This window comes from Abrus precatorius, unplaced genomic scaffold, assembly GCF_003935025.1.
Source record: "Abrus precatorius isolate BTA unplaced genomic scaffold, Abrus_2018 Scaffold5, whole genome shotgun sequence".
Lineage (NCBI taxonomy): Eukaryota > Viridiplantae > Streptophyta > Magnoliopsida > Fabales > Fabaceae > Abrus > Abrus precatorius.
The window spans coordinates 4,974,264-5,001,638 of NW_020874395.1; the positions used below are offsets into that span (position 1 = coordinate 4,974,264).

Below are 27,375 nucleotides of genomic sequence, written 5' to 3' on the forward strand. Positions count from 1 at the left end.
AAACAATTATTTCATTATAGTTCAAAATTTTTTCTTGCATTATTTTTTCTTTTGTATTATTAACTAAAAAATCCTATAACAATAATGAATTTGCGGATACAAAATTACATAAGGATTCAGGGCTAACACCGTTAGCCATACAATCCAATCAATTCTATTAAATGATCTAATTCTTATATGATGTCTAGTAAAATCAAAAACATTATTCAGGCAAAATATCTGAAACATACTTAGAAGTACCAAGGGAATGAATATATGCTGGCAAGTAACCCCATTTTATTATGTAAGTGTCTTTACAGCAAGTGTTGAGGGTTAAGATCGTTAAAAATGTTACATCAAAGACATAATATGTCAGCAGTAAGAAAAATTCCTTCGTCATCACAAGGCAAAAAAGAAAATTAAAAGTATACAAAATTTCACTCGCCTATTCTGCAGGATAATAATCCAATTTCTTGTTCTACATTACTAAGATCTTCTGATTTATGGGCACAAAATAGTACAAGCAATCTCAAATAAAAGAACTGAAGATTATTTTCCCTCCGCAAATTTCTGTGTCATTAATATTCATAGACAATATGAAAAAATGGGAGGCCTCTTGAAGGGTGTCATGATGGCTTCCTTTGCATGAATGAAGTCACATAGGCTCCCTCAAGAAATATGACTTCTAAGAACCTTCAATTTTGTGATCTTTGCATGGTAGTCTTGAAATTCTGAGCAACTAGCTTTACACCAAGAAATTGAAAAGGAGCACAATGGTTACAGAGGAACATCAAGACCACGGCTATGCCGGTCACGGCCATTCGTTTCCATGAATCCTGAATGCAAGCTTCTTCTCCTTCTACTATGTTTTGACCTTGTTCCTCTTCTTTTATGACCTGAATAAACCAAAAAAATCACAACCAAGAAACCTAGTCCAGAAAATGCCCACAAGAATATCACCCAAAACCTGAAAGAACTAGGCATCTCATTCGGATCTTTATGAACCCTTGCCGATTCCTCCGATCGATTGGTTGAGATGTTATTGCTTATTGAATCAATATTTCCATCTATGTTGTCAACTTCCCTTGAAACTCCACTTTCCTCTATTCTCTCCTCATCTTTTGATGTCAACAAGGAATTATGACTTGAACACTTTTTCTGGTGATGCAGATTCAGTGCCTCATTCAACGTCATAGCACATTCTATGCTTAGTAGGTCGCGCTGTAAATTCTCCTCATTAGATGGATCAAGTGTTGAGGAGTCTGGTGGATCTGGAAACTTGGCCCAGCATTGGTTTACCATGTCAACATTGCGCCAGTCTGCTTTGTCAAAGCTCCAATTCCCAACGCTGAATCTCAATCCATAATGAAAAACTCTATATTTGACACCCGGTACAGGAACATATCCAGGGTATATCAGTATCTCATTGTTTATAGTATGCTTTAATTTCAACTGCATCAATAACATTACTTGTTAAGCAGAGAAATTTTTTTCATACTTTAAAGTGGAGATAAGAAATTCTGTAGCGTGATACACCATGAAATACAAAAACACAAAGCAGCATGATAATGATTAGGGAATGAAAATTGATGCTCACTCTAGTCCACAATTCTGTGTGTCTAGAACAACTCAACCCAAAAGTGAAGCCCAAAATTTGTTATAATATCTCTAATATACCTCTATACACCAGTTGGTCATAGAGGTTCTATTACCATGTCAAAGACTAACTCTCCTAAAAGCATAAGCTATTAGGTGAATACTCTAATGATTTTATATTCAAGAGATACTATACCCCTGCATCTATACAGGATCAATTAGCTCCTTCACACTAACTCATAATAATAATTGCTCTAAATGTCTCATTTCATTTCTCAGATTAGTCTGCATAGAAAGCAAATAGTATACTTAAAAGCTTGCTCTCCCATACGAAAAGCTCTAAAAATTGTAATTATAATAAAGTCAAAGACTAGTAATTTATGATACTTACCATTTATATTATACATTTGTTATTATGCATTGTAATTAGATATTTTATTGATGTAGCACTGCAAATTTTTCATAGTCCAAATCTTTAATTTTATGCATTTATTTAAATACATTTTAGACGAAGGAAGTATTTGTTTAAATCCAAGGTCATAAGATTTTTTTTCAGGATATTATGTAGTATGTTTAAATATAATGATCTTTAATAGAAAAATGTAGCTTTTACTAGAATAGACAAATAATAAGGTATATTTGTTATTATGTCCTGATGATTGATAAATTTCTTATAGAAAGAAAATTAACATTTTTAAAACATAAAGATGTGTCAAGAAGTAATTATAATTTGTAAATATAATTTTAATAATTATATGTTTATATGTATGCAATAAAAGAATGGTGCTTGCTATGGTACCCCGTGAACTTAAGAGGGTATTAATGGTTATAATTCTTTTAATATCTTAAAGATTAGAGGGTATTAACGTCTTTTTTTAGCTAAACCACTAACCGCACTACTTATTAACATAAAATTAACAATGAGGATTGTTCTACGTATAAAAGAGGGTACTATACCCTCTCCGTTGCAAAAGGTACCAAAAATTTTACCTAAAAGAATTAGTTTTTCTTTTTTGTTGTTTCATAATTAGTATTAAAATTACCTCCACTAAGCAAAATTTCTGGGTCAACTATTGAATATGACCCTGATGCAAGAGTTGTTTAGGAAGAAAGAATTAACAATCCAATTAGCCTATAATGAAATACTATTTAATAATCAAGAATAAAGGCAACAGATATTGAGCCCATAATGGTGAAGAGGCTCTAATACTATGTTAAAGATCAACTAAAGCAGAAATGTATAGCTCCTTGGAGATCTTCTATGGACATAAACCAAACAAATCTAAGGCATCAATCATAGATTCTTCAAACATCTCTATTTAAATGATCTCACTTATATGAACTATGATTAGGATCCTTTCTTTTCTTACTATACACATTAGTGAAGTGCATGTAAATCAATCGAACTGAACCTATGGTTTGATTTTGGCCAAATCTCTAGTTAGCACATTTGTTTTACAAAACAATAGTATAACATTATAATTTAAACATAAGAAACAATATACATGCAAGTACACAACTAAAGCAATTTAGACAATTTATTTTAATCTTAATATCTTGTACAAAGAGCTAATGCTTATTTCTTTCTTTGATTTTTAAGAGCAACCGGGAGATGATGCAACCATAGTTAGATCAACAGAGGGCCAGGTGTTACCAAAAGGAAGCCGGGGTTTCCCAACCATTCAAGTTTCTGAATATCATTGTTTTGAATTTCTAAGGGAATATGAGAAAATCTTTTTTCTGTGATAGTTAGATTCATCTCCCTTTGCTTCACCGTATAGAGAAAGAAGCATTTTATTTATAGGTGCAAGGATCCATAAAGCAATATATATGCACAGATTTTTTTGTGATAGTTAGATTCATCTTCCTTTGCTTCACCATATAGAGAAAGAAGCATTTTATTTATAGGTGCAAGGATCCATAAAGCAATATATATGCACAGATTTTTTTGCAGAATTTGCCACAAGATTTAATTTCATTCACTCTCTCGAGAATACTAGACAATAATAGAATGCACATAAAGGAGAAAATACTTCCTATATAAATAAATAAGGCCCTAAATCCAAATTTCCTTTCGTAATAGATGGAACAATTGTCACTTGATAACAGATCGGTTCAACCTTACGTGGTTTGTATTTGCTTATGTACCAGGCATGCTTTGTCATACCTGACTACTTTGGATTTTACTTTTTACTGGCTTATGCTTTAATATAATAGATATATAAGCTTCAAGCAATTCCTATGTTAACATAGTGCCTATAGGCACAACCAATCAAAAGATCAAGATAATATTAAAATAACTTAACATGAATTTCTCTTAATATTAGTTAATACATCTTAAGCTTTTGATTGGTTGTGCCTGTAGGTACTATGCTCATACAAAAATTGCTCAAACAATCCTGCCTGATTCTCCTTTCTATAATTAAAAACTGCCGAGCAGTTTAAAACAGACCAACCTGTATGTGTTTTTCATTTTCTTATTCTCAACTTTTAAATGGTTGCTGGTCCAAGACATTTCAGTGTTGTGTCTTGCTATATTGGAACCCAGAACATAACAAATTGGACATTGTGTGGAGGCACATCAGACATGCAACTAACCCAAGAACATGGGACAGAAATGGTGCCTGTGCTTAACAGGATCAAGGTAAACTAGAATGGAAGAATATTTTTCTAAGGTAAACTGCCTTTTGCCAATTACACTTGGTGGAATGAGAATTAAATAAATTAAATGAGCTGAAACTTTAGTTTTTCATCTCCTGCTTTATTTACCCTATGCCATTAAATAGTATGCTTCTCTCTCCATTTGACCAAGCAAAGGGAGAATGGGAGATAGATCTAACTATTCCTGACAGAACATTATCAAAGTGTGTCAGGAATTCAACATATTGATACTAAAAACTAAGAAGGCACAACAGCAAGGAATCCTAGTAGTCTTTTTGTCTTCTATCAATCTAGCGGTCATGGCTGCAGCCATGCCCCTACTCTTGGAAGGCATATGTGATCCAAAAAGCAAGGCCCTCCTCCTTGAGTTGGAGGAGCTTGCTGTGGATAGATGCTGTAGCCAACCTTTACCTAAATAAACAGGTTTTAGCTCTTCCTACAAGATTAAAATAAAAGGTCCATTTACCCACAACAGTTTGTGTTTAGTTTTAAGGCTTTCTTTGGTGGAGATCTACTCGTATCCTTCCAATATATCCTACGTGAATTCTTTTTTAAGCCATCCAAAACACCAAACCCAAGTTCAATTTGTGTGTTTGTTTCACAGGAGTGTGCTTCACTAGTGTGTGAAAAAGGAAAAAAATTCATAAAAGTGAAACGAACTAAGTAGAGAAATTCAAAAAGCTATAATTGAATATTGGGATTTTCTTGGTTTGTGCCAAGATCAATTGAAAATGCTGCAAAGGCAAGTTCTGGAATGGAAATAGGTTATATCTCTACACTAGTAGTCACCCATAATCATATATCAACTCGTTAGGTGATATACATGAAAAGAATGTAAAAACAATACCTCTGCTGCACCGAAAGAGTAACCATACATCTCACTAATCCAACCAGATTCATATATGTCTCCTGTTATATTTCTTGCATAGTGAGCTCTATCTGCTCGAACCTCCTCAGTTTTATGCAGCCATAGCAAAGCAAATTTCCGGAGATCATCAATATGCATAATGATTACACCACCAACCTTGTCACAAGCCTCAGGATGACTAGTATGTAATTTCGCAAGCTCATTGTCACAGCCAATAAGGTAGCTAGCATACAAAGATTAAAATAAATACAAATGAGTCATCATACTGAGTATGCAAGATAAGAGACATCAGCAGAAATATGTATATACTGCCCATGCAAACTGCAGTCACAACATTGCATTTAAGTCAACAATAACAGGCCTCATGAACATATATCAAATTCATCAGGCTTACTCATAGGGAGTTGAAATTGGATGGCCACGAGCAGCTTTGAATTCCCATGGTGTGATTGGGCCTCTCAAGATCATATCAGCATCAAGAATCACTATGAACTCAGCATCAATATTTGCATGATTGAGCCAGTGAAGGATGGCAGCTGGTTTATTAATAGCTGGATACCTAAAATAGAACACACGGAATATCATTTTTTAACCTAGTCTAAATAACTCAGCCACATGAAGCAGTGGAAAGCGGTAGGCACTTCAACTCCATGTAAAAGGTTTTGACAAGTTTTACATTAACTGCCAAAGGCCTAACACAACCCTCATCTTTTACCTGGGCTTGGGACTGGCTATGAGGCCATAGGTAGAGTTGGTTAAGCACTTCAACTGTTTAAATAATAATTTTAATGGGATATGTCTGGTATTAAAAGGTCAGAAAGCATGCCAAAATATTGATAAATACAAGTCACTTGGTTTCAAAATTAAAAATCAGAGGTTAAGCAGAAATGAAATCAAAGGAAATAAAAGCAATTAAAAAAAAAGAAAAAAAAGAAAAAAAACCCAATGTAGATAACTAGTTTGACCATGATAAACATACTTTCAGATACAACTGATAGATCATCATTAATCACGGGGATGAGCTCATCAAGAGTGCTCTTATATAAATTAGCTTTAGTTATCTTCAAATGAATGATGCTTCAAATGTTAGTCCTTTGCATGTTCCATGATTGATTTTGCAACTACTAATAATGTTAACCACTTTGTTCCAATCGATAATTAAATGTCAGTGCAGAAATGACAACCAACTAAGCTAAAAATAAACATAATGCAACTGAAATTGAAACATAGACAAAAATACAATTACCAATCTCCTGTTAATGGATGTCGACTCATAGAAGGGACATAATGCGTGGGAGCCAGATCATGGCCCTTATATTGCCTTAAGTCTTCATCAGAACAGCTGAGAAGTCTAGTGATATTTCCAGGCTGTCTACTCATACGGAAACTGTGCATCAATCCTACAGTCTGCCAATCAAAATATGTTGAGCATTCTGTGGAAAAAACTGTGTGAATTTTGGGGTGTGGCTTTCCAGCATCATGATCAACATGTTCTTCTTTGATATCCTCCATCATTTGTAAAGTAGCAGGAGTCACATACTTTGGCTGTGTTAGTTCAGCAAAAGCTTTGCTTTTCAAAAAGCTCAAGTATTTAGACCATGTTGGTTTAGGGCAACCATTTACTGCATGTTGTAATAAAAGACCTTCATTTATAATGTTTATGCACTCTATGCTTAGAAACAGTCCTCGCCTTCGATTAGGATCAAGTTCTAACTGCCTTACCTGCAATAAGATACTTTCAAATTGCAGCTAAACTTGGAAAAACCTGATGCCATATTTATGTGCATAAATTCATTATTTAGACTAAAACATCAAGTTAAATTGCTGAGTATTATAAATGTGTAAGCCGTGGGAATATATGTTTTCTTATTAACAAATGACAAAGTATTAGTGTACTATAAATACACATGCCTTTCTACAACATAGGAATTTGTTCTAGCACAAGATGAGTACACCATGGGAAAAAGAACCTGTTTTTTGTACCACCACACAAGTTTCCTTGTTTAAGTATACTTGTTTACATACCTCTCTGGGATAAGGAGGTTCTGGAAAGAGCCGGTTACATTCATAAACAATTCCATCATCATGGTGAGCCAGTTTATTAAATGACCAATTCCCAACACTAAATGGCAGCCCATAGTGAAGAAGAACAGGCTCGATTCCCTCTCGAGGAACATAACCTGGGTAGATCATTAAGTTATCATTGATCTTGTGCCGAAGTCCAATCTGTGAACAAATGGGGAGAACCCAAAGGGGAAGATAGAAAGAAGAAGGAAAAATGCACTACAATTAGTGAAAGTTAAATAGTTAAGCACCACTCTAAGGAAATGCTAGGTGTTTGGGGTGCAGAGCTATAGGAAGAAAATAGTTTATAATGCCTGAAATAAAAAGTAATGTTAAGGCATTGAACTCACTTCTGCAGCACCAAAAGAGTATCCATACATCTCACTGATCCATCCTTTCCCATAGATGTCACCAGTTATGTTTGTTGACCAGTGCGCCCTATCTTCCCGTACTTCTTCTGTTTTCGAAAGCCACAAGGGCGCAAAAGCTCGCAGGTCATCTATATGAAAGGCCAAAAGCCCACCAACTTTGTCACACAGTTCTGGGTGTTTTGTGTGCAGTTGAGCCAAAATATTGTCACAACCTATTAAGTACCTAGGGAATGAATTTAGATATATAGCAAGTTTCAATGGTGAGCAATCGAAAGAAACACTAATATAAAACACTACATGTCGTATTTAAAAGATCTAATTAAGTTTCATAAGTTCAAGCAAAGCTCTCTAGCTTGTGCTTTAACAAAGCCCTATTCACTGATTTGTATCGTAAAGTGAATACATTAAGGCCAAGGTAAATATAAAAGGTTTAGGCATCCAGAAGTTCCATATTTTCACAAATTGTTAATTCCCAAATGTAAAATGTTCTAGTCCATTAGCATCCTAACAAAAATAGCTGAAATGGAAGTGATGGGTAAAAATCTAGATTTTCACACTAATCACTAAAGGAAAGGGAGTGAATAAAGTGAATAAGAAACAAAGAAGAAATCAATGAATACCCATAGTATGCTGCAACAGGTCTTCCTTTCTCAGCACCAAGTTCCCAAGGTAAAATTGGGCCCCGGATTATCATGTCTGCATCCAGAATGACAACCCAATCAACATTTTTTGCATCCCTACTATGTTTGAGCCAGTGTACAACCCCAGCAGGTTTGTTTATAGCAGGGTACCTGCATAGTAGATATATTAATTTCTCAGGAATAGAAAATGAGCCAGTAGGTAACTACTAACTAACACTGTACAAACAAAACCAAAGCCAATGTGGTCATCAACATCACTTCACAAAAAATCCACACAAACCAATCTACATTTCACAGTCCAAATTCTTAAAAGAAAAAAAATTAACTTCGCAAATTGCAACACTGATTATAATTATTCACATTATTAATTTTACCAGTCACCAGTTTTGGGGTGTCTACTCATTGAGGGAACCTCAAAGGTTGGTGCCAAATGCATGCCTTTGTAATTCTTCTTCTCTTCATCAGTGCAACTAAGGAGACGAGTGATGGGTCCAGGTTGCTTGGCCTTCCTATAACTGTTCATAAGCCCCACCGTTTGCCAATCGAAGTAGTTCTGACATTCCACGGAGAAGAGAGTGTGGATCCTCCATGGATGCTTCCTTGCCCCTTCAGTACTCCCAATGCCAATCACACCCACAACCACCATCACCATCAAAATCCAAACTTTCGCCATTCAAACTCAATTTCAAGGTTAGATTTCAAATGGGTATTGCCTCAAAGATCTGAATTTCATTTCCTGCCTCTTATCTCTCCACACAGAGGCAGAGCTTGCTGTGCTCAAGTCAACATTGGAAGCTTTATATTATAAGATAAAAAAAATAATTAAATGCTAATTAATTAACTCTAAAAACATTAGTTAAGAAATAAAAATAAAAGATTTATTAATCTATTATCACACTTGATAAGATTTGGTAACAAAAATACAATAATACATGAGATGGGATGCGAGAAGAGGAAGGTACTGTTCTATGTTTTGTCAGATTAAATAAAATAAATAATAATTATTGAGTTCAATAATTGAATAAAGTAATGATCAATATGGGGACGAATCTTGGAAGTGCGAGTGTAGTTGGCAAGGGTTGCACTGAACCATTACCAATGTCAATGTTCAACGCTTTGAAAAATTTCGGTTTGTTGCGCAAAGGAAAAGGCATTTTTAGTATCTTTCTTCCACCACTCGCTTCTGTACCTCATTCGCTGTCACCTTCTTGTTAACCAACGAAGCATCCTCGTTTAACATTAGCTTCACATTTCCCTGTTATTATTAATTACATTTTTTATTTGTATAATATTTTTCTTATTTATTTTTAAAAATTAATTTAACGATGAGATGATGAAATTCAATATTTCTAAAAGGTTTTTAAGTAAAATCATTTTTATTAAAGTTATTCAAGAATAACATGAATTACTATTATTATTATTATTATTTTAAATTGATGTAAAATTACATCAATTAAATAAACAAATAAATTATTATTTTAAAAATAATACTCATTTTGTTAATAACATAATCTTTATTAAATTTGATATTACTAAAGAAAATTCATGTAAGATACAATACAAATCTCACTTATATTTAAACATCCTACTCCTTATTATTTATTGAGTCTGAAATAAACTTTAACCATAATTATTAAACTTGAGTTATTGATTTAGCCAAAGTATTGAGTTAAGGAGTCACTAGTCTAACAAAGAGTCCTTTGTTGAATTACATACAATAACAAAATAAATAAATAAATAAATAAATACTTGGTACAATTTAAATTTTATATAAAATTCAAATATATGAGTTTTGGTGAAATTTAAATAAAAAAAATGTAAACTTTAAATATTGCTCTGAAGAAATTTAAATTAGCATATTGGACCTATTTTGTTAGCTCATTATCCCAATACCTAAAAAATGAGTCATAATCATTAGGTATCGTTTAGTATTATTGTGTTGTTGGACATCAGTTCCTCGCATTTAGGCTTGGGCCTTGCTTTGTAGTTATCGATATTAAAATATGCAAAAAGCTCAAAATTGGAACCACAAATACAAAAATTCAATGTCTCACTCTACACTTACCCATCTTGCACCACAGATTGATTAACAACGGTTGATTTGGAATAAACATGTGAGACAAAATACTCCTTATAAGTGGAATTTTCATATAGTTGTTGGGTTTTTTGGGTAATTTTCATCATTTGGATTCATGTGATACATGTAACCCAGTGAAATCATGTAATCTAATGATAAGATTTTTATTAAAGTTGTTGTTTGATCACTTGGATTCAAGTTTGGGCTGTGAAAATTCTAATCAATAATCATTGTAATATGGTTTGTGTTGAAAGGCTATTGGAAAATGGAAAGAGGGTGTGCACTAGGCAGTTATCAAAGGCTAAATACTCCATGAGTAATGTGTTGAATGCCAATTGGTGTATGTTTCTTAACTGAAGTTTTAAAAAATTGAAAACTGAGATTATAATGTTAATACATATTTATTAAGAAAATTGTTAAGATCCCATGTAACATTAGAGTTTATTAAAACAATACCTTATGAGTTAACTTTTGAAATTGAATTATGAAAAACAAAATTTGATGTTGAATCATTTTTAACTATAAATAAAAAACTAACCTCACGAATTTTCTTAAGGCAATTAATCTTGCCCACTAAATTGGTGAACCATCAAATGAATTAATTGTAATTTTGGTATATGTCAATGACATAGGACTTGATTCCAAATAATACGAGTGTAAATTATGTTTACCCTTTTAATTTAATTTTATAAATATTGATTAAAAATTAATAACTGAGATTTAAATAATTTTATAATTTGTTTGATATATAGATTATGCAAACAAAATTGGACCACAATGCATCATAGAATTTTATTTTATTTTATTTTTGTGCTGATAAGATGAATTTCCTTACTTTCTAAACCGTAAATAAAAAATAGAACAGCTTGAAATATCTTTTGTTTGATGAAATTCCTCTCAATACTGCAATAGCTAGTTCTGCATATCTTTTTTCATGTTTCTTATTTCCATTTTCTTGGTTATAATAAGTATAGTTATTTTATGAACCTATTTTAGTCTTGAGATAAATTTTGTGAACATTGATTTTTATTTTTTTATCATAAAAAATTAACTAATAATTATTTTGCAAGTCAAAATATCTTCTATACTCAACTATAAATATAAAAGTGTATCTGGTGATCATAGAACTCAGAACAAAAAAGAAAAACTAGTATGATAGTGTTATCAGCCCTGCTATCAAACATTAAATTTTGTTTCTTCTCAATAGTGTTCACACATCTAAACTCATGGTGGAAATGTTAGATTCAGTTTTTAATAAAAATTTTAAAAAATGGTTTCAATTTCAGATATACACATTTAATTAAATTCAGATACATTGTTAGTTTCAATTTCTTCTTCAGTCTTGGCAGTGAAAATCTGTGTTCATATGCCATATAGGGATTCAGGTAGCTATCTTGTCTTATGAACATGAATATGTTTTGACATTTTTGAGAATTTTTTTGTAATCTTTCCAATTTTTTATTAGTCTTGGTCTTTAATTTCTCTAAATTCATCACTTTTGATTTTTGATAACTAGTAAATGATGATATAATTAATTAAGAGTTTGTTCAATTTTTTTGTTTTTAAATTACATCAGTAAAAGAAATCGAAATCAAGCACTGGCGAAAATATGAAAAATAAAGCTACAAAAGTGGCCAAAATATGAAGAACAATGACATGTTTCATCATGTCCTAGTGCAAAGTATAAGGCACCTATGATGTTGCCCTAGTCATCAACTTTTCCCAACAAATTTTTAATTATGAAGGTTAGAAGAATAAAGATTACTACTTTCTCAACTCAAAGGAAACCAAGGGAAGAACAAAAATTATTGACCATGACAAGGAGCAAAAAGTGACCAAGCAAGGAAAACCTTGGACATTTCATGATGATGTGTGTGACGACTTTAATAAAACCGTCAGTTACATAGGAGACAAGAAAAAGTGATGATCTTATCAACTCTACATTCTTCAGCCCCACATGTGGTAGGATTTTGGGGTATCTTACAGGAGTTCAATCCAAGGTGAGGTGAAGGAACAAATACATAACTAAACTAAATATCCAATTCACATTAAACATAGAATCAAATTCACAAAAGCATAAATTTTATGACATTGTATTGCTTGAGAGATTGTAAAAAAGGGTAAATTTTAAGAGGTGGTTATGCTTAATGCCTATTTTCCAAGAAGAGAATATCTTTCTCAAGAGGACTGAAGCTATCCCATGAGAGAGAATCAAAACCACCAACCCATTGTTGTAAAGAATTTTCCTGAAGGCAAGGAGATTCACCCACCAAAATGTTGCTAGAATCATCAAGTGAGAAAGAAGAACTACTATAAGAACTAGTACTGGTTTTGGTTTCTTGACTCATCCATAATCCCAAGTCCAATTGTGAGCACAGCATTTCATAATTGTTAAAAATTCCAATGGTATCATCATCCCAATTCACCTTGTTTTCTTCCATTTTTCCTTCTGTTTTTGGCATTTTTATTGTGTCATGCATGTCCAACGACTTATTCTCCACACCTTGTTCAGAACCTTTTGATGTGTTTGGCTGAAGGCTTGTCTTATTTTTGTCATCAACAAACAGTTCCTTATGCTCAATTGGCTTCAGGGTCACAGGGTCCAAACCAAGGAGCTTCAACCTCTTCTTGATTTTTGTGTTCCAATGGTTCTTGATTTCATTGTCTGTCCTCCCTGGAAAATGTGCAGCTATCTTAGACCACCTGAAAATGTGTTTCTTTGTGTTAGAAGAAACTACGTCCTTTTAGAACCATAATCATTTCAAAGGCTTTTTCTTCACATACACACTATCCAAAAACCATACCATTTTCAGTTTTTTTTTTTTGGTGCAAAGAAAATTCATAAGCATGTCATAATATACCTGTTACCAAGACATGAATGTAGCTGTATAATTTGATCCTCTTCCATTTCAGTAAAGCCACCTCTCTTGAGGTCTGGCCTAAGATAATTAATCCATCTCAATCTGCAGCTCTTTCCACATCTTAATAGGCCTTCACCAAAAAAATATGCACTAATTCAAATACACACCTTTAAAGCAAAGTCATATAATTTGTGAACAAAATTTTCACAAAATACCTGCTAGCTTGGGAACTGTTCTCCAACAATGGATACCATTGTTGAGAATGAAATTCATAAGCTTGTGATCTTCCTCAATAGTCCATGGACCTCTCTTCAAACCAACCTTATCACAACAAGGTTGTCTTCCCATTTTGGAACCTTTACCTTTGCCAAATTAAGTGTAACACAAAAGGAGAACACTTTAAAAAGGAGCTTAAGGTTCAAGCAAAGATGCTGCCAGTTCATTCACACATTTAAATAAATGCAAGGTGTCCTTTGAGAGGGGTGATAAATGATTGGAGGGAAAGCACTTTAGTTGAAAGATATAAAAGCATGAAGGGATTGTCATTATAAAATGATGGTCATCACCACCCTTATTGAGACAAGAGAAAGAGTTTGTGCTCAACAAGGAAATTTTTCGAGGGCAAGAAAGAACTAGATGTGAATCCACCTTGTTGACAAATTCCATTATTTAGTGCCAAAATCTTCTCTTATTCATAGCATTCCATGTAAGCACCATTAAAAAATATTGAGTTTGATGGGATTCCCTGGTCCCTAAAAGGCTGGCATGCTTTGTCCTTGTATGCAACCCTCATTTTATCTTTAGGTACATAGATGCCTTCACCATTATATTGTAGTTTCCTCAAATTCTTCCATGGATTCACTAGGGAACCGGAACCTTCATAATTAAGAAAATTGGTAATCAATAACACACTACAAAACTATACAATGCAATCAAAACATATTTGTTTATAGTAATATCTAAACAGTTTTTCTAAATAAGAATTTATATATATCTTAAATATTTATTAAAAATTACAAAATATTATAAGATTTAATATGTTGATCTGATTAAATGTTATAATTTTTTAATGAAAAATTACTATTTAATATATAATTTTTAACACATTAAATATGTTAGCTGGAAAGGTATGTTTAGTATGTAACTCATTTTGTAGTGTAGACATCGCTACACATAGTTTTCACCTTTCCAAAGATCAAGACAAGGAATTGGCTATACAACCTCGTTAAAGATTGCCCTTAGTGTTACTACTTCCAACTTTTTGAATTTCTATTTTCTAAGACATGTTATTAAAATTTTTAAAATGTTTTTTTTTTCTTTTAACAAAGGTTTATTACAAAAACTATTACTATCTCTTATTTTTTTTCTTTTCATAATAAATTTTATGAATAATCGTTGTATTCTTAAGTTACAAACCATAACATCTCTTCTTCCTCGTTTACAATCAAATTTATGAAGAAACAATATATATTTTAAGTGATAAAAAGTCTTAAGAAATGAATATTATCACTTTTATATATCTATTGTTATTCTTTATTTTAATCGTTAAGAAAGTAAAGGTGGTATAGTAAATATCTATGTGCTATCACTATGATATCTTTATTGCCCGTACCATGCATTTCACTTGTGATTTTTTTCACAAGTAATAAAAAATGTTGAGGAATGAGATAACGTACTTGATGTACGATTTTGCACGCATGACAACATTGTAAAAAGTGAAAACTAGAGCGTAGGATTAGCCAAAGTGTTAGTAAATTGTTAATCTTAAGAGCTTTTGACCAAATGATTAAATGCCAATAAAGACCCTAAAATGAGGAGAAAAAGCAAAGATTAATAAACTGCGCAGAAAGAACTGACTAATTCAGAACCCACCATTCTCCTCAGTAGGAGACATTAGTGTCACAAACATTTGAAAACAAATTAACCACGTTATTAAACTAAGAAAAATGTTAATGAATGCCCTTATACTATGTTATTCAACCAAGATTAAACTATTAATATAGATATTATAAGTTTTTATAAACATAATATGATATATATATATATATATATATATATATATATATATATATATATATATGTTCTTGAGTGCATCGACAGCTTTGCTTGGAGTTGCATCCATAAGATGCACTCTTTACGACTATGATCTTATACTAGTGATTGCTGGGCACATAATTAGTAAAATTTCACTCTTTACTAATTATAAAACTCTGACCCTCAATGGCTGGAAAGGTTCATCATTCATCACATTATTAAGGTCAATTTTGTTAGTTGACTTTGTTAAATTCAAAATTCAACATCTTACGACAATTTGAATGGTTCAAACTGTGCCTACGTCGTGTTTTAAAACATCTAAAGATAAGTGAAACCACAAAAATGGTGCTCTGGCTTATGATAAGATTAAATAAAGTTTTTGTCTTATAACATTTTTATTTTGATTTTTCAAAAACTATTTTTTTATCTTATTTTTATTAGTAATTTATTAATTTATTTTATTATTTATTTATATAAATCTAACTTTACTGATATGATTCAACTAAAATATAATATGGACAAGACATGTCATTAATAGCGTTATATCTTTGGTATTTTTAAATAGCATTTTAAGTTATCATGTTACAGTTTTTAAATTAAAATCTTTAAAAAAATTTGATAGAGATGAAAATTTAAATATTATATTATAATTCACATAAATTTCATTTTGTATTATACAAGTTAAGTCGAATGCTCAATAAATGGATGGTAATAAAATAATAATAATAATAATAATAATAATAATAATAATAATAATAATAGATTGTAAGATATCAATTTCCATTTTCTAGGACTTCATTTGTATGAACATACATGAATCCTCCCCCAGCACAATTACGTAAAGAGATTTATTAAAAAAAAAAAGCTCCGAAATTTGTTTGGTTCATGCACACAAATATTCCCTTAATCTTATTCATTCGTTGGCCATCTTTTACATTTGGGTAGGAATGGCAATCGATCAACACTTTAATGTTTATTGAAAACCCCAATTTCAATATAATTGATGTTTTAATTTAATATTTATTAGGACTTTTGAATTTACTTTTAATTTTATTAAATTATTTTAAAATTACCTGCAATAAAAAATAATTTTATTAAGCCATAGATTTCAAGGGTTACAGAGCTGTCATTGTTTTTGCCCTAAGTAGTGTCTTCTAGTTTGATTCAAGCCATTAAGGGTAGGGTGTTCATGCCTCATGCTCAGTTGGATTGTGTTTAGGAAAAAACCTTCCAAATTAATTAAAATAAAATGGGTTGAATTGACTTTGATTTAGTTAATTTTAAATTTATAACCTGAATTGAACCACTCTAATCAAGGATAGGTTGGATCTAGTTTGGTAGTCAAAACTTTAATAATAATAATAATATTCCTGTTGTCACAATGTTGTAAAGCATTGAAATTATCTCAAGACTATAAAATGTCGCCAAATTGGATTTTTTAGTGCATATATTAATACAATCCTTATTATGATATTAGTTTTCTGAGGGTTCGAAATCCCTTATATGATGAAAAAGGGATCATACGAATATCTACAAAACGGCCACAAGGAAGATGAGATGGTAACTTTGATCTCTTTTCTTTCTTTACTTTGATAATTTTATTAAGTTCTTTAGTTTTTATCTCCTAAAATAGAAAATGTTTTATAACAAAGAACAACAAAAAAAATGCATCACAAATAACAAAAAGCAAGAAATAATGATCTTATTATTAATAATAGTAACACCAAGTAAAATCTCTCAAAATTTGATACAATTAAAGAAAATGGTGACTTAACAGTTACCATTTAACACTTTCCTCAACAAAAATAAATAAGTTCCTGTATTTTGAGTGCAGCCTCCAAAAAGGGAACATTATTCCAAATACTAATTGATGCTAATGCAAAATATAGAAGCTGAGTTTGGACCAAACTCCTTGAAGCTCACTTAAACTGAGGCCATGTGTCGGATCAAGTCAACCACACGTGTGCTGCAATCAAGAAAACAACATTGCAATTGAAATTATGAGTTAAAACCCATTTTTACTATGAGAACTTGATGGCACATCTTAGAGTTATAGTCCAATTGCTGCTGGGATGTGTCATTTTATTTTTTTGCACAAGATTCAATAATGTATTAAATGACTCAAATGTAAAAAGGGTGCCATTAATAATTCCAGTATCAACTTTTTTGTTGACATATCTTAGTAAGTTTAGTTTTGCTTCTTGTAGCACATAGATTTTGGAAAAATGAAACACTAATCACTTGTAAAAATAAAATGGAAAGGTATAGATAGAGATTTGTCTTACCTGTAGCCCCATTCATTGTCATACCAAGAGACAAGTTTCACAAAATTGTTATTCAACGAAATTCCAGCCTTTGCATCAAAAATGCTTGACCTGCCAACATATATTGGATCACATGGTAAGCAACACTACACTAAAGCCTTATTGATGGAAAATGACGCAATATAATCTAACCAAGGTACCAATAGACCAAGACACATCTAATTGTCAATCCTTTGCTAAATTTCACTACCTAATCTAAAACTAAATAATTGACCATCTTAGGTGCATAATGCATGATGATGGCATGCAAATTTAATTACTATATAACCATCATCACCTGCTGTCACCCACAAAATCAGTAGACACAACATCATCCTCAGTGTAACCAAGGATTCCTTTCAAACTTCCCTCAGATGCTTCCCTGTGAAAAATTTGAAGACATGAGATGAAGACTCATCATAGCAATTACAACCTGAAAAAGTAAAAAAAAGACACCCTTATTCCTTAGGGGAAAAAATGTTTATTCTCACTTGATAGCAGCTTTAATCTCATCATAGCTAGCTCCCTTCTCAAGTCTAACAGTGAGATCGACCACTGAAACATCTACAGTTGGAACTCTGAAAGACATTCCTGTCAACTTATTGTTCAGTGCTGGCAGCACCTTACCAACAGCCTACACAGTTACACAACAAAGACTGAGTTATTTGCCAGAAAGGACTTGTTTAGATGCAAAATAATATATATCTAAAGATAATAAAAACTAGAAAAGTGCATATGGATCCACATTTACTTCAATGCTATTAGTTCTAACATCTGCATTAGAACCACGTTTACAAGTTTTGTGACGTGTGTTTCCAAATAAAGACTTTCAATATAACAAATCCACTGATCAAATAAGATGACTTGCATTCACAGGACCTATTTGCTCCAAGGTCAACTATAGATTAATGCAATTAGACCTAGAAATCATCTGAACAAAGAGAGAAAAAGGGGTGTGCATATAAATTCATATATGTTAGATACCTTAGCAGCCCCAGTGCTACTAGGAATGATGTTCACTGAAGCAGCTCTTCCTCCTCTCCAGTCCTTCATTGATGGTCCATCAACAGTCTTTTGAGTAGCTATGTAGCATAGAAAGACAAGTCGATTAAACAATGAATCATGTGAAATGAAACTAATAAGAATCCATAACATTACTAACTTACCAGTCATGGAGTGAACAGTGCTCATGAGGCCTTCAACAATACCAAATTTGTCATGGATAACCTGAAAATATTTCAAAGAGATAACTTGAGATTTTGTTTTTCTTTATATAATGTGAAATTTTCTTTCCAACTTTAAGCAATTATAGGACAAAGGGTCTAATTACCTTTGCAAGTGGAGCAAGACAGTTGGTTGTGCAGCTAGCATTGGAGACAATATTAATATCAGACTTGTATTCCTTCTCATTGACACCAACAACAAACATTGGGGCATCCTTGCTTGGGGCAGAAATAATAACCTTCTTTGCACCACCCTAATATCAAAGAACATGACCACAAAATGTAGTTATTGGCAATCACATTTATAATTGACTAACAACGCCCTGTGATATGAAATCTTAATAACAAACCTTCAAATGAGCAGCTGCTTTGTCTTTATCAGTGAAGACTCCAGTAGACTCCACAACAAATTCAGCTCCAGCCTTACCCCATGGAATCTCCTCTGGGTTCCTAATAAAATATGAAAACAATTTTAGCCTCAGAAATTGCTTCTTGTGTGAGTCAAATTGTATCCACATGATCCATATTACTTAATATATAGAATTAGAAATATTACCTCATACCAAAAACAGTCACAGGAGTTTCACCAAATAGAAGGGTGTTGCTGTCCTTAATCTTAATCTCACGGTTTTTCCATTGCCCATGAACAGTATCATACTTGAACATGTATGTCTGCAAGAAACATTTCCAAATTACTAATGGAAAAAACTCACTAACGTTTGGTTACTAGAATGAATACATAATGGATATATTATAAAAGCCAAATTTGAAACATGAATATTTCTTTGTTGCAATTTGCATACCCAACAAAATAGGCAATTAAGTTGGTATTATCGTATATTCACCCATGCATTTTTATCAACACTTATCAAACAAAATAAGATAATATCTTCAGTCCATTATCATGTTACATTTGCCTTTTTATTTGACCAAAGTTAAAATTCCAATTATCAAATTAACATAATGCAATTAAACACTCTGTTTGCAAGATCCATGCATGTTCAACCACTACAATGCAGAACTATACATCATCACTTTATTTACCATGTAATCAGTTGTGATGAAAGGATCATTAATGGCAACAAGCTCCACGTCATCTCTCTGCAATGCCACCCTGGCGACCAAACGCCCAATTCTTCCAAATCCTTCATCATCACAAGTAAGCACGCACACACATGTTACATGTTATTATTACCAAGATATAAAACATCAGAGTTTGTTTTTTACATTGTAAAGTGACAAAGGAGATATTCATTTTTTGGCATTTAGAGACACTGATGCATCGTAACTTTTAATAAAAAAACACACATTTCTAGCATAAACATTTACATAAAAAAGGTTATTAAATAAACATTTAAGGGCTTGCTTGTTTTATAGTTGGAGAATCAATTCGTACACTTTTCAAAATAAACACACATTTCAACAAAAATGTGATTCAGCCTGCACATATATTTAAAAAATATTCAATGGTTAAAAATCAATTTTATTAAACTTTAAACTAGATAGACACTAATTAAGCTGTGTACATTGAACAAAGTTGAGACACAAATCCAACAAAAAAAAAAAAAGGAAATGGCTTTATTAGAGTACCATTGATGCCAATCTTGATCTTCTGACCCATGATCTCTGTTACTCTAGTTTATGAGATATGAAGAAAAGAGGGCAATAGATGGCAGTGAATATGAATGCAGAGGATGAATGTGAAATGATAACGTGGATATATATATATATAGGATATAATGGAAGTTGAGTGAATGTTTGTGAAGCGAAATAGTTGTAGTTTTTGTGTGTCATGGACCAAAAAATTCCATTGCTTTAGGGAGAATTTCAAGGACTCATATAATCAAACAACAACTCTCACGGGATGATCGCATTCATGTGGAATTGGTAAAAAACTAAAAGTCAACTCTCACAACATAATAGCATTCACGTGGAATTGGTAAAAATCAATTTATTTATAATTTTAATTATCATAATAAATATGTTGAACATGACTATCTCTTATTAAAAACATTGTAGGATTATAAAACAATATTAAAATTTCTGAGTTGTTATAGCTTTTCGTGCGTGACCATGATGGTGCCACTTAATACCAAGTTCGTAATGCTACACTTAATTAATATTTGAATCTAAAATTATATTAAATTAACCCTAAATACATTTAAAAATAATTAAATATATACATTTACTTTTCACAAACATATATTTTCTATGAATGGATTCACTGCGATTCTTGGTGAAACATATATATAGTTAAGATTGATTTTACTTTCAGTGAATAATGAGTATATGAATTCACTAGTTTAGTTTGATACTTGTACGCTATTTATATGAGGCATTGTCAAATGTCTTTAGTTTGATTAAACTCTTATCGAATTTCTCTTCAATCACATGCTTTCTACATCCATGGATTGGAGTTTAACCAATTAAGGAGGCAGTGAAAAAATATAATTTGTTTATATTCATCTACTCCTCCATCGTGTTCGTTTATAATAATATTTAAAAGAGTTTATAAAAATAATTTATAACTTGTATAAGTTTTTTTTTTTAATAATTTTTTAATATGAAATATATCTAACTTATTTCAATAAATTTAATAGTAAAATTTATTATATCAATTTTTATATTAATTTTTTATTAAATTTGAACTTTCTTAAATTATATATGAGTGTAGATCTTGACATTAGGTATCAAATTTCAATCCTTACACCACTTAATAACTTTTCATATAATACAACATTAATTAATCTAACAGTTATAAAAATTTTATATAAAAGCAAAACTAATAAGTACTCTCACATTATTTTGTTTTAATGAATAATGTGTTTTTAAAATAAATTTTCATTGAATTTAAAATTAACTAATTCAACCATTATAAAATTTCATATAAAAGCAAAAATAAAAAATCTTTCATCACATTACTTTATTTTAACAAATAATAAATTTTTAAAATACAAATAAACATCAAATTTTAGATAACATACCAATAAATATCTAAAATATGTGAATTTTGATATACATGATTACCAAGATAACATAGGATGATTTAATAGTTAGATTGATCACATTTATTATTAATAAATGTTATTAAATGATATAAGTATTAAAGTTTCGACACCTACTTAATTATATATAAATTAGAATACGTCAACACTAGGTGTCAAGTTTCTACACTTATACTACCTAATGATTTTTTTATTTTTTATAAAATGTAAGATTAATCAATCCAATCATTAATATTCTTATAATATATATCAATTTTATAAAAAAATTATTAAATATTTCATCACATTGTTTTATTTTAACAAATAATATATTTTTAAAATATAAACAAATATCAAATTTTGAATAATATAACTATAATTGTCTAAATTAAATATATAAAATTAAGAAAATAATATAAGATGATTCGATATTAAATTAATAATCTTGTATTTTATTAAAAAATATTAAATAATATAAATATTTAAGTTTGGTGTAAATATATTCATTTTCATTGTGCTATCTTAAGCGCTGGTACAGATATTACTAAAACTTCAAGTGAATATAATCTTTAGAGATTAGAAATAATACCATTCTAGAGGAACTTGTTCCATTATGCACACACATACGGATAATAGAGCAATATAAACATACATTTCAATACATCATATTTCTGCCCCTTCCTCAAACAAGGTGTAAAATGTGATACACGATAAATAATGTACACCCATCTATCTTCAATTGTTTCACAACATTGCTTGACATTTGAAAGTAACATAAGACCTAACCGCAACCATAGTCACGTCAAAGTGAACTCATGGTTACAAGACAGTTAGCAGAGATGCCACCTATGCAAACAAGCCCAGAAGATATGACAGATTTATCAATCTGACAATACCCCAATGGGTCAGAGTGGCTCCCTTCCCTCAAAGTGCTTCCAATATTGAGACCAACAAGCCAAAGCAGTTCGGCTCGGCTCGGGTATGAAGATGGTTTCAAGTTATAACCACAAAAAACAGCTGATCCCATCTTTTTGTTTCATGAGAGGTTCTCTATCTGGACTGAACCTCTACATGGTTCCCTACCCCAAGAAATTCAAGGGGAGGAATGTGCGGGCAATTACCTCAATATTTGTGATAATAGCCGAGGCAATTCTGTGAAGATCATGGCATATTTATAGTGGGATTGTGCGACTAAAAGTTAGCAATCAACAAGAAGATAATGATGAAACAATTGTCCTTAATTGAAGCCAAACATTGTGGCCAACAAAGTAAACTAAGCAAAGTTGGCCTTAGCTTTTGGTAAATATTATTAAAGAAACTACATATCTCCATCCTAGATCATCCCTAAGAGGTATCTCATGGGGAATTCTTTTTTTTAATCTGAAATCTTAATCTTATCGAAGAAGCAACAACTCGTCTCTTGTACAAAATTTAACTATGAACTCATAGTGATCCTAATGCTAAAAGAATAGAGCACTAAATTTTATATCTTTTCATGAGAAATAGTACATCATAATACACAAGAAAAAATGGAACAGGGACCCCCAAATGTGGTGTGCATGAGGTAAATGCATCTCACTGACTCAACTAATCCCGATCTCAAACAACTCTATCTTACAACAAGAACTGACAGGTGGAGGGAACAGGGAAGTGATGGAACCGGTCAACAACTAGGACAGCAAGACCTTGTCAAGCATCAACATAAATCGTGTAATATAATCACATATCCCCCAGGTCTACTGGTAGCAGAAGGTGACCTTAAGATAATTTCAAAAATGGCGAAAGATTTTCTCACTGACCATCTTAATCCCTGGAATGTCCTACTCAATATGAGAATTCATGACCCCGAAGCGAAATATATTTCTTGACCCAGATGGCAATGTCCTCTGCACAAGCCTGGGCCTGAGGGCTTTTGAGTAGTATGTCAAGTGTTGCAAATTCATGGACTGCATCCTTATACTCATAAACAGGTGCATCAACATTCACCTTCCTAAGCTCCTCTGAGTATGCAATGGCCCGGTCCCTCATCCAGTCATGTTCAGCCACCACTGTCAATGTTGGAGGCATCAGCTTTAAAGGAGGACCCTGACCTGGGACTAGAGGATTGGCGGCTGGATGGTCCAGGTTAAACTCTTCCTCAGGTAGGAATATTTTCCATGCTAGCATACACATAGCTTTGTCATAAAAGTAAGAGTTTGACAACTTTATTTCAGAACGAGTGGGCACACTTCCTACAAAAAATGGATACATCAGGACCTGCGCCACCACCTTGACAGGGTCCAGAAGTTTGCCTGCTTCTACAGCTTTCCTAGCCACATAGTCTGCAATATTTGCACCACAACTCACACCAAGAAGAACACACCTGATTCAATATCAAGAAAAAATGAAAAGATTAATCACTGAACTAGTGGAGTGCATAGTCTTGACAAGAAAAAATCAAGGTACCAGACAATACATGTTATCTACAAAAGCGTTACCCTTCAACTTAAGCTGTCAACATTTATTTTTGGCTTTCAAACAAGATGAGTTTTGAAAAGGCCTATCATCTCATAATGTGTCCACATCCAAAGGAGGTATGTAAAATCTTGCAAAATCACAGATCATGCAATAATCAAACAAAAGAGGTGTCCTCTTAACTGATCCGAATCACTTTGATGCCAATTGCCTAATAATTGCTTCAAAATTAATTTACTATTTGAAATTCCAGAAAAATTTGAACAAAAATAGAATATTAAGAACACGTAAATTAACCAGAATAAGAATGATTCTCAAACAAAGTTTCATGGTATAAAAGTTGGGGTTGTTAAAGCAAGTCAATCAAGCAATCTATTTATTTAGGAAGAGAAAATTGAGGTATGTTTGCAGACATACTAGAAATGATTATACAAGATATGAGATTCTCAGCCAAAACCAAGAAGGAGAAACTGAGCACTACAACCGCAAGTAAAAAAGACCCAGAAAGACATGATTCTAATTTCCAAAATGGTTAGTAGAGATTCCTCCAAATGAGAACATGGCAGAAGCTTCAAGTGAAGGCTGTGAAGCAATATATTAGGCTTCATTATAAGCCCATGTAGACTAATTGATAGTAATGTGGGATTGTTAGTTTTATCCCTTTATGCATAAATTGGATTAAACTGGTATCACCTAGGATTCACACAAATTTCTGTAGCTTTCAAATATGTCTTTTAACAAAAAAAAAAATAGAAACTCGAAAGAACCAAGGGAATGAATAGGATGTTATTAATTAATGTACATATATGAAAGCACAGGAACTAAAAATAAAAAAAATCTAGCAAATACAGCAAAATGAAAATTTGGAAATTGAAAAAATCTGATATTGACAATAAATATCGGGCAAATTATAAAGAAATCATTGACCAAAACCAAAACCAAAAACGATTGAGTCCAAGGAGAAAAAGGTTCACATAAACTATTGTTCAAGCACCTTAGGTCCACAAGACATTTTCCTTTATCATCACAACCCTCTAAATTTTCCATCCTATAGATCAGGATGACGTCTGCTTCCATCAACTGACATCCCCAAGAAGAATTTTCTGCATGCCATCATCACTGTACCTCCTCTCTCTCAACGCCTCCATGTTTTTCAGCACATCTAGAATGTTAAGTTATAAGAACTGGGCTAATTAGCCAAAGACACAATCTTAAAGTGAAAGAACTCACGTCATTGGGCATAATCTCTTTAGATAAAATGAAAAATGAAGCTTACACCTATAGACACCAATCAACCCAGTTTGACATGGAGATGGGCAAATGTGTTCTTCTACCAAGGAAAGAATAGCAAAACAACTATACACAAGTAAGAAGTTTAATTTCATTAAAACCTAAATAATTTAATAAGCACGAAAGGACAAAGGCAAGCGATCATGATGCATTTTGACTACCACATCAATTATAACATACCGTAACTTCTACACAAAAACATTAAAAAAAAAAATGAATTTCATCACACATATGACATAACAGAACGCTCTCACTAGTCTCTGCAGCAACTGAGAATCCCAAATCATATTATATGAACTGAATCTATATGTTCAACACATGAAGATGTGATTTTATTAGAGAACACTCCAGAAGGGGTACATGTTAACCAGTAAAATGAGGCTGAATACATATTTTTCGCTTCAAATCCAAAACTTGCTCTAATCAAATATGTAAAACAAAGTGCAAGAATGACTCTAGACAGAATGCTAAACCACACTTAGTCAATCACTACTTCATTGCAATCAACATCAGATCAAAGTCCCAACTCGAACTCGCTTCCATCAAGTTCAAAAACTCCACTCCTCCTTAACTCAGGGATCCCTTGACCAATTCACTAATCACTACATTACTCTACACTCTAATCAATATCTACATTTTAAACAGACAACAAAGGAAAAAATGAAACAAATCAATATCTAATCAATATCTACATTACCAACTGCATGAACAAATCAATCTACAACAGCAAGACTAGGACATAAATCAAACAAAAAGAGATGCCAAAAACAAATTCAAATTGCAACCTTGATGGATTTCCATGAGCAGCTAACCAAGGCTCAACCATCGAAGCTCCAAAGCAATCAACAACAATATCCTTCCGAAGACTCTCCAATTTCTTCACCCCCAACGATTTACCACACTCCGCCAAATTCGCCTGTTTCGCCAACCAATTCAACACCTTCAAACCGTCCTCCATCGCCGCCGGGTACCGACTCTCCGGCGCGAGCCGGTACCCGACGGCGACGACAATCGCGTCACAGAGCTTTGCGATCCGCCGGCAGAAGAAATCATTGGCGACGGAATCGTTGCTCCCACTCACCCAACCACCGCCGTGAAACTGCAAAATCACCGGCAATTTTCTCCGACGATTATCCATCGCTGGCGCGTAGCCCCGGTACGCGCCGTTGGCCATCGAATTCAAACCCGCGGCGTCACCGACACTGTTCCTCCGCGATTTCTCTTCTCTCGGCGACAAAACCGAGGGACCGTAACTGTTTCTCCGCTGCGGCGTCGTATCGAGGTGCGGCGGTCTGTGAGGTTTGGAGTTAGGCTTGGGAGGGGGAGGTTTGAAGTCAGGTTCGGGAGGGGCGAGTGCTGATTCGGGAAGGAAAATTCGAACGGAGAGAGAGGTGAAGGGGTCGATGTGGATATCTTTAGTGGCAACGCCGTCGGAGAAAGAAGGGTTAGCAGCGGTTACGGATTCGTCGGGTCGGGTGGTGACGCCAAACGGGTGGGATACTTCGGCTGGGGCTTGAATCCGGTTCTGCAAACGGTTTTTCAAGAGAAACTTGAAGAACACGCTGTAGAGCTTCACGGTGACGCTCGGCATCGCTCTCTCTTTCTAGAAAACTCGAGCGGTAACCGCGAATTGCGATAATTTCATTGCTTAACTGGAAATTGGATTGGGATTAAGCTGATAATTACATGAATTAGGGTTTTTAATTGTTTGGTTGGTAGGCTTCAGATAATGGTTTTAATTTGAAGCTTCGTTTGTGTTTCGACGATGTTTGTGAGAGCCAAGAGAGGAGAAGGAGGAGAAAGAGAAAGCGAGAGGGGCTTTCATTTTTCTTTTTCTTTTTCTTTTTTTTTTTTAAACAAATTACATTCTCTTTTTTATTATTATTATTATTATTTTTTAATTATTTGAATGTGAGTTTTCGGGTGTGGTGGTGTTGTTGTTAGCATTATTTGCATGTGTGTCGGGGAT

The 27,375-nt window shown here is 32.8% G+C and overlaps 4 protein-coding genes across 6 annotated transcripts; all 4 read right to left on the reverse strand.

Annotated features, from left to right (window-relative positions):
* Positions 1 to 240: 240 nt before the first annotated feature.
* On the reverse strand, positions 241 to 9,364 carry LOC113867472 (peptidyl serine alpha-galactosyltransferase-like). Of its 2 annotated transcripts, XM_027502829.1 has the most exons (9): positions 9,277 to 9,320; positions 8,555 to 8,975; positions 8,160 to 8,330; positions 7,519 to 7,762; positions 7,130 to 7,330; positions 6,351 to 6,826; positions 5,499 to 5,663; positions 5,084 to 5,327; positions 258 to 1,431 (listed from the first exon to the last, which is right to left on the reverse strand). In XM_027502829.1, the coding sequence occupies exons 2-9, from the start codon at positions 8,851 to 8,853 to the stop codon at positions 757 to 759; spliced, it is 2,475 nt and encodes an 824-aa protein (XP_027358630.1). In that variant the 5' UTR covers positions 8,854 to 8,975; positions 9,277 to 9,320; the 3' UTR covers positions 258 to 756. The 2 variants fall into 2 exon arrangements, with proteins under 2 accessions (XP_027358629.1, XP_027358630.1); XM_027502828.1 differs by having other exon boundaries at positions 241 to 1,431; positions 8,555 to 9,364.
* Positions 9,365 to 12,401: 3,037 nt separating this feature from the next.
* LOC113866542 (myb-related protein 315-like) lies at positions 12,402 to 13,466 on the reverse strand. Its single transcript, XM_027501369.1, has 3 exons — positions 13,334 to 13,466; positions 13,119 to 13,248; positions 12,402 to 12,960 (listed from the first exon to the last, which is right to left on the reverse strand). The coding sequence occupies exons 1-3, from the start codon at positions 13,464 to 13,466 to the stop codon at positions 12,402 to 12,404; spliced, it is 822 nt and encodes a 273-aa protein (XP_027357170.1).
* A 3,609-nt stretch (positions 13,467 to 17,075) lies between these two features.
* Positions 17,076 to 20,299, reverse strand: LOC113867643 (glyceraldehyde-3-phosphate dehydrogenase, cytosolic-like). Its single transcript, XM_027503055.1, has 11 exons — positions 20,269 to 20,299; positions 19,723 to 19,823; positions 19,235 to 19,350; positions 19,029 to 19,128; positions 18,786 to 18,932; positions 18,622 to 18,682; positions 18,440 to 18,537; positions 17,947 to 18,089; positions 17,754 to 17,837; positions 17,438 to 17,527; positions 17,076 to 17,118 (listed from the first exon to the last, which is right to left on the reverse strand). Exons 1-11 carry the CDS (start codon positions 20,297 to 20,299, stop codon positions 17,076 to 17,078), a joined length of 1,014 nt encoding a protein of 337 aa, XP_027358856.1.
* Positions 20,300 to 22,421: 2,122 nt separating this feature from the next.
* Positions 22,422 to 27,278, reverse strand: LOC113867642 (probable carboxylesterase 11). Of its 2 annotated transcripts, XM_027503054.1 has the most exons (3): positions 26,720 to 27,190; positions 26,192 to 26,632; positions 22,422 to 24,024 (listed from the first exon to the last, which is right to left on the reverse strand). In XM_027503054.1, the coding sequence occupies exons 1-3, from the start codon at positions 26,995 to 26,997 to the stop codon at positions 23,487 to 23,489; spliced, it is 1,257 nt and encodes a 418-aa protein (XP_027358855.1). In that variant the 5' UTR covers positions 26,998 to 27,190; the 3' UTR covers positions 22,422 to 23,486. The 2 variants fall into 2 exon arrangements, with proteins under 2 accessions (XP_027358855.1, XP_027358854.1); XM_027503053.1 differs by having other exon boundaries at positions 26,192 to 27,278.
* Between the last annotated feature and the right edge of the window lie 97 nt (positions 27,279 to 27,375).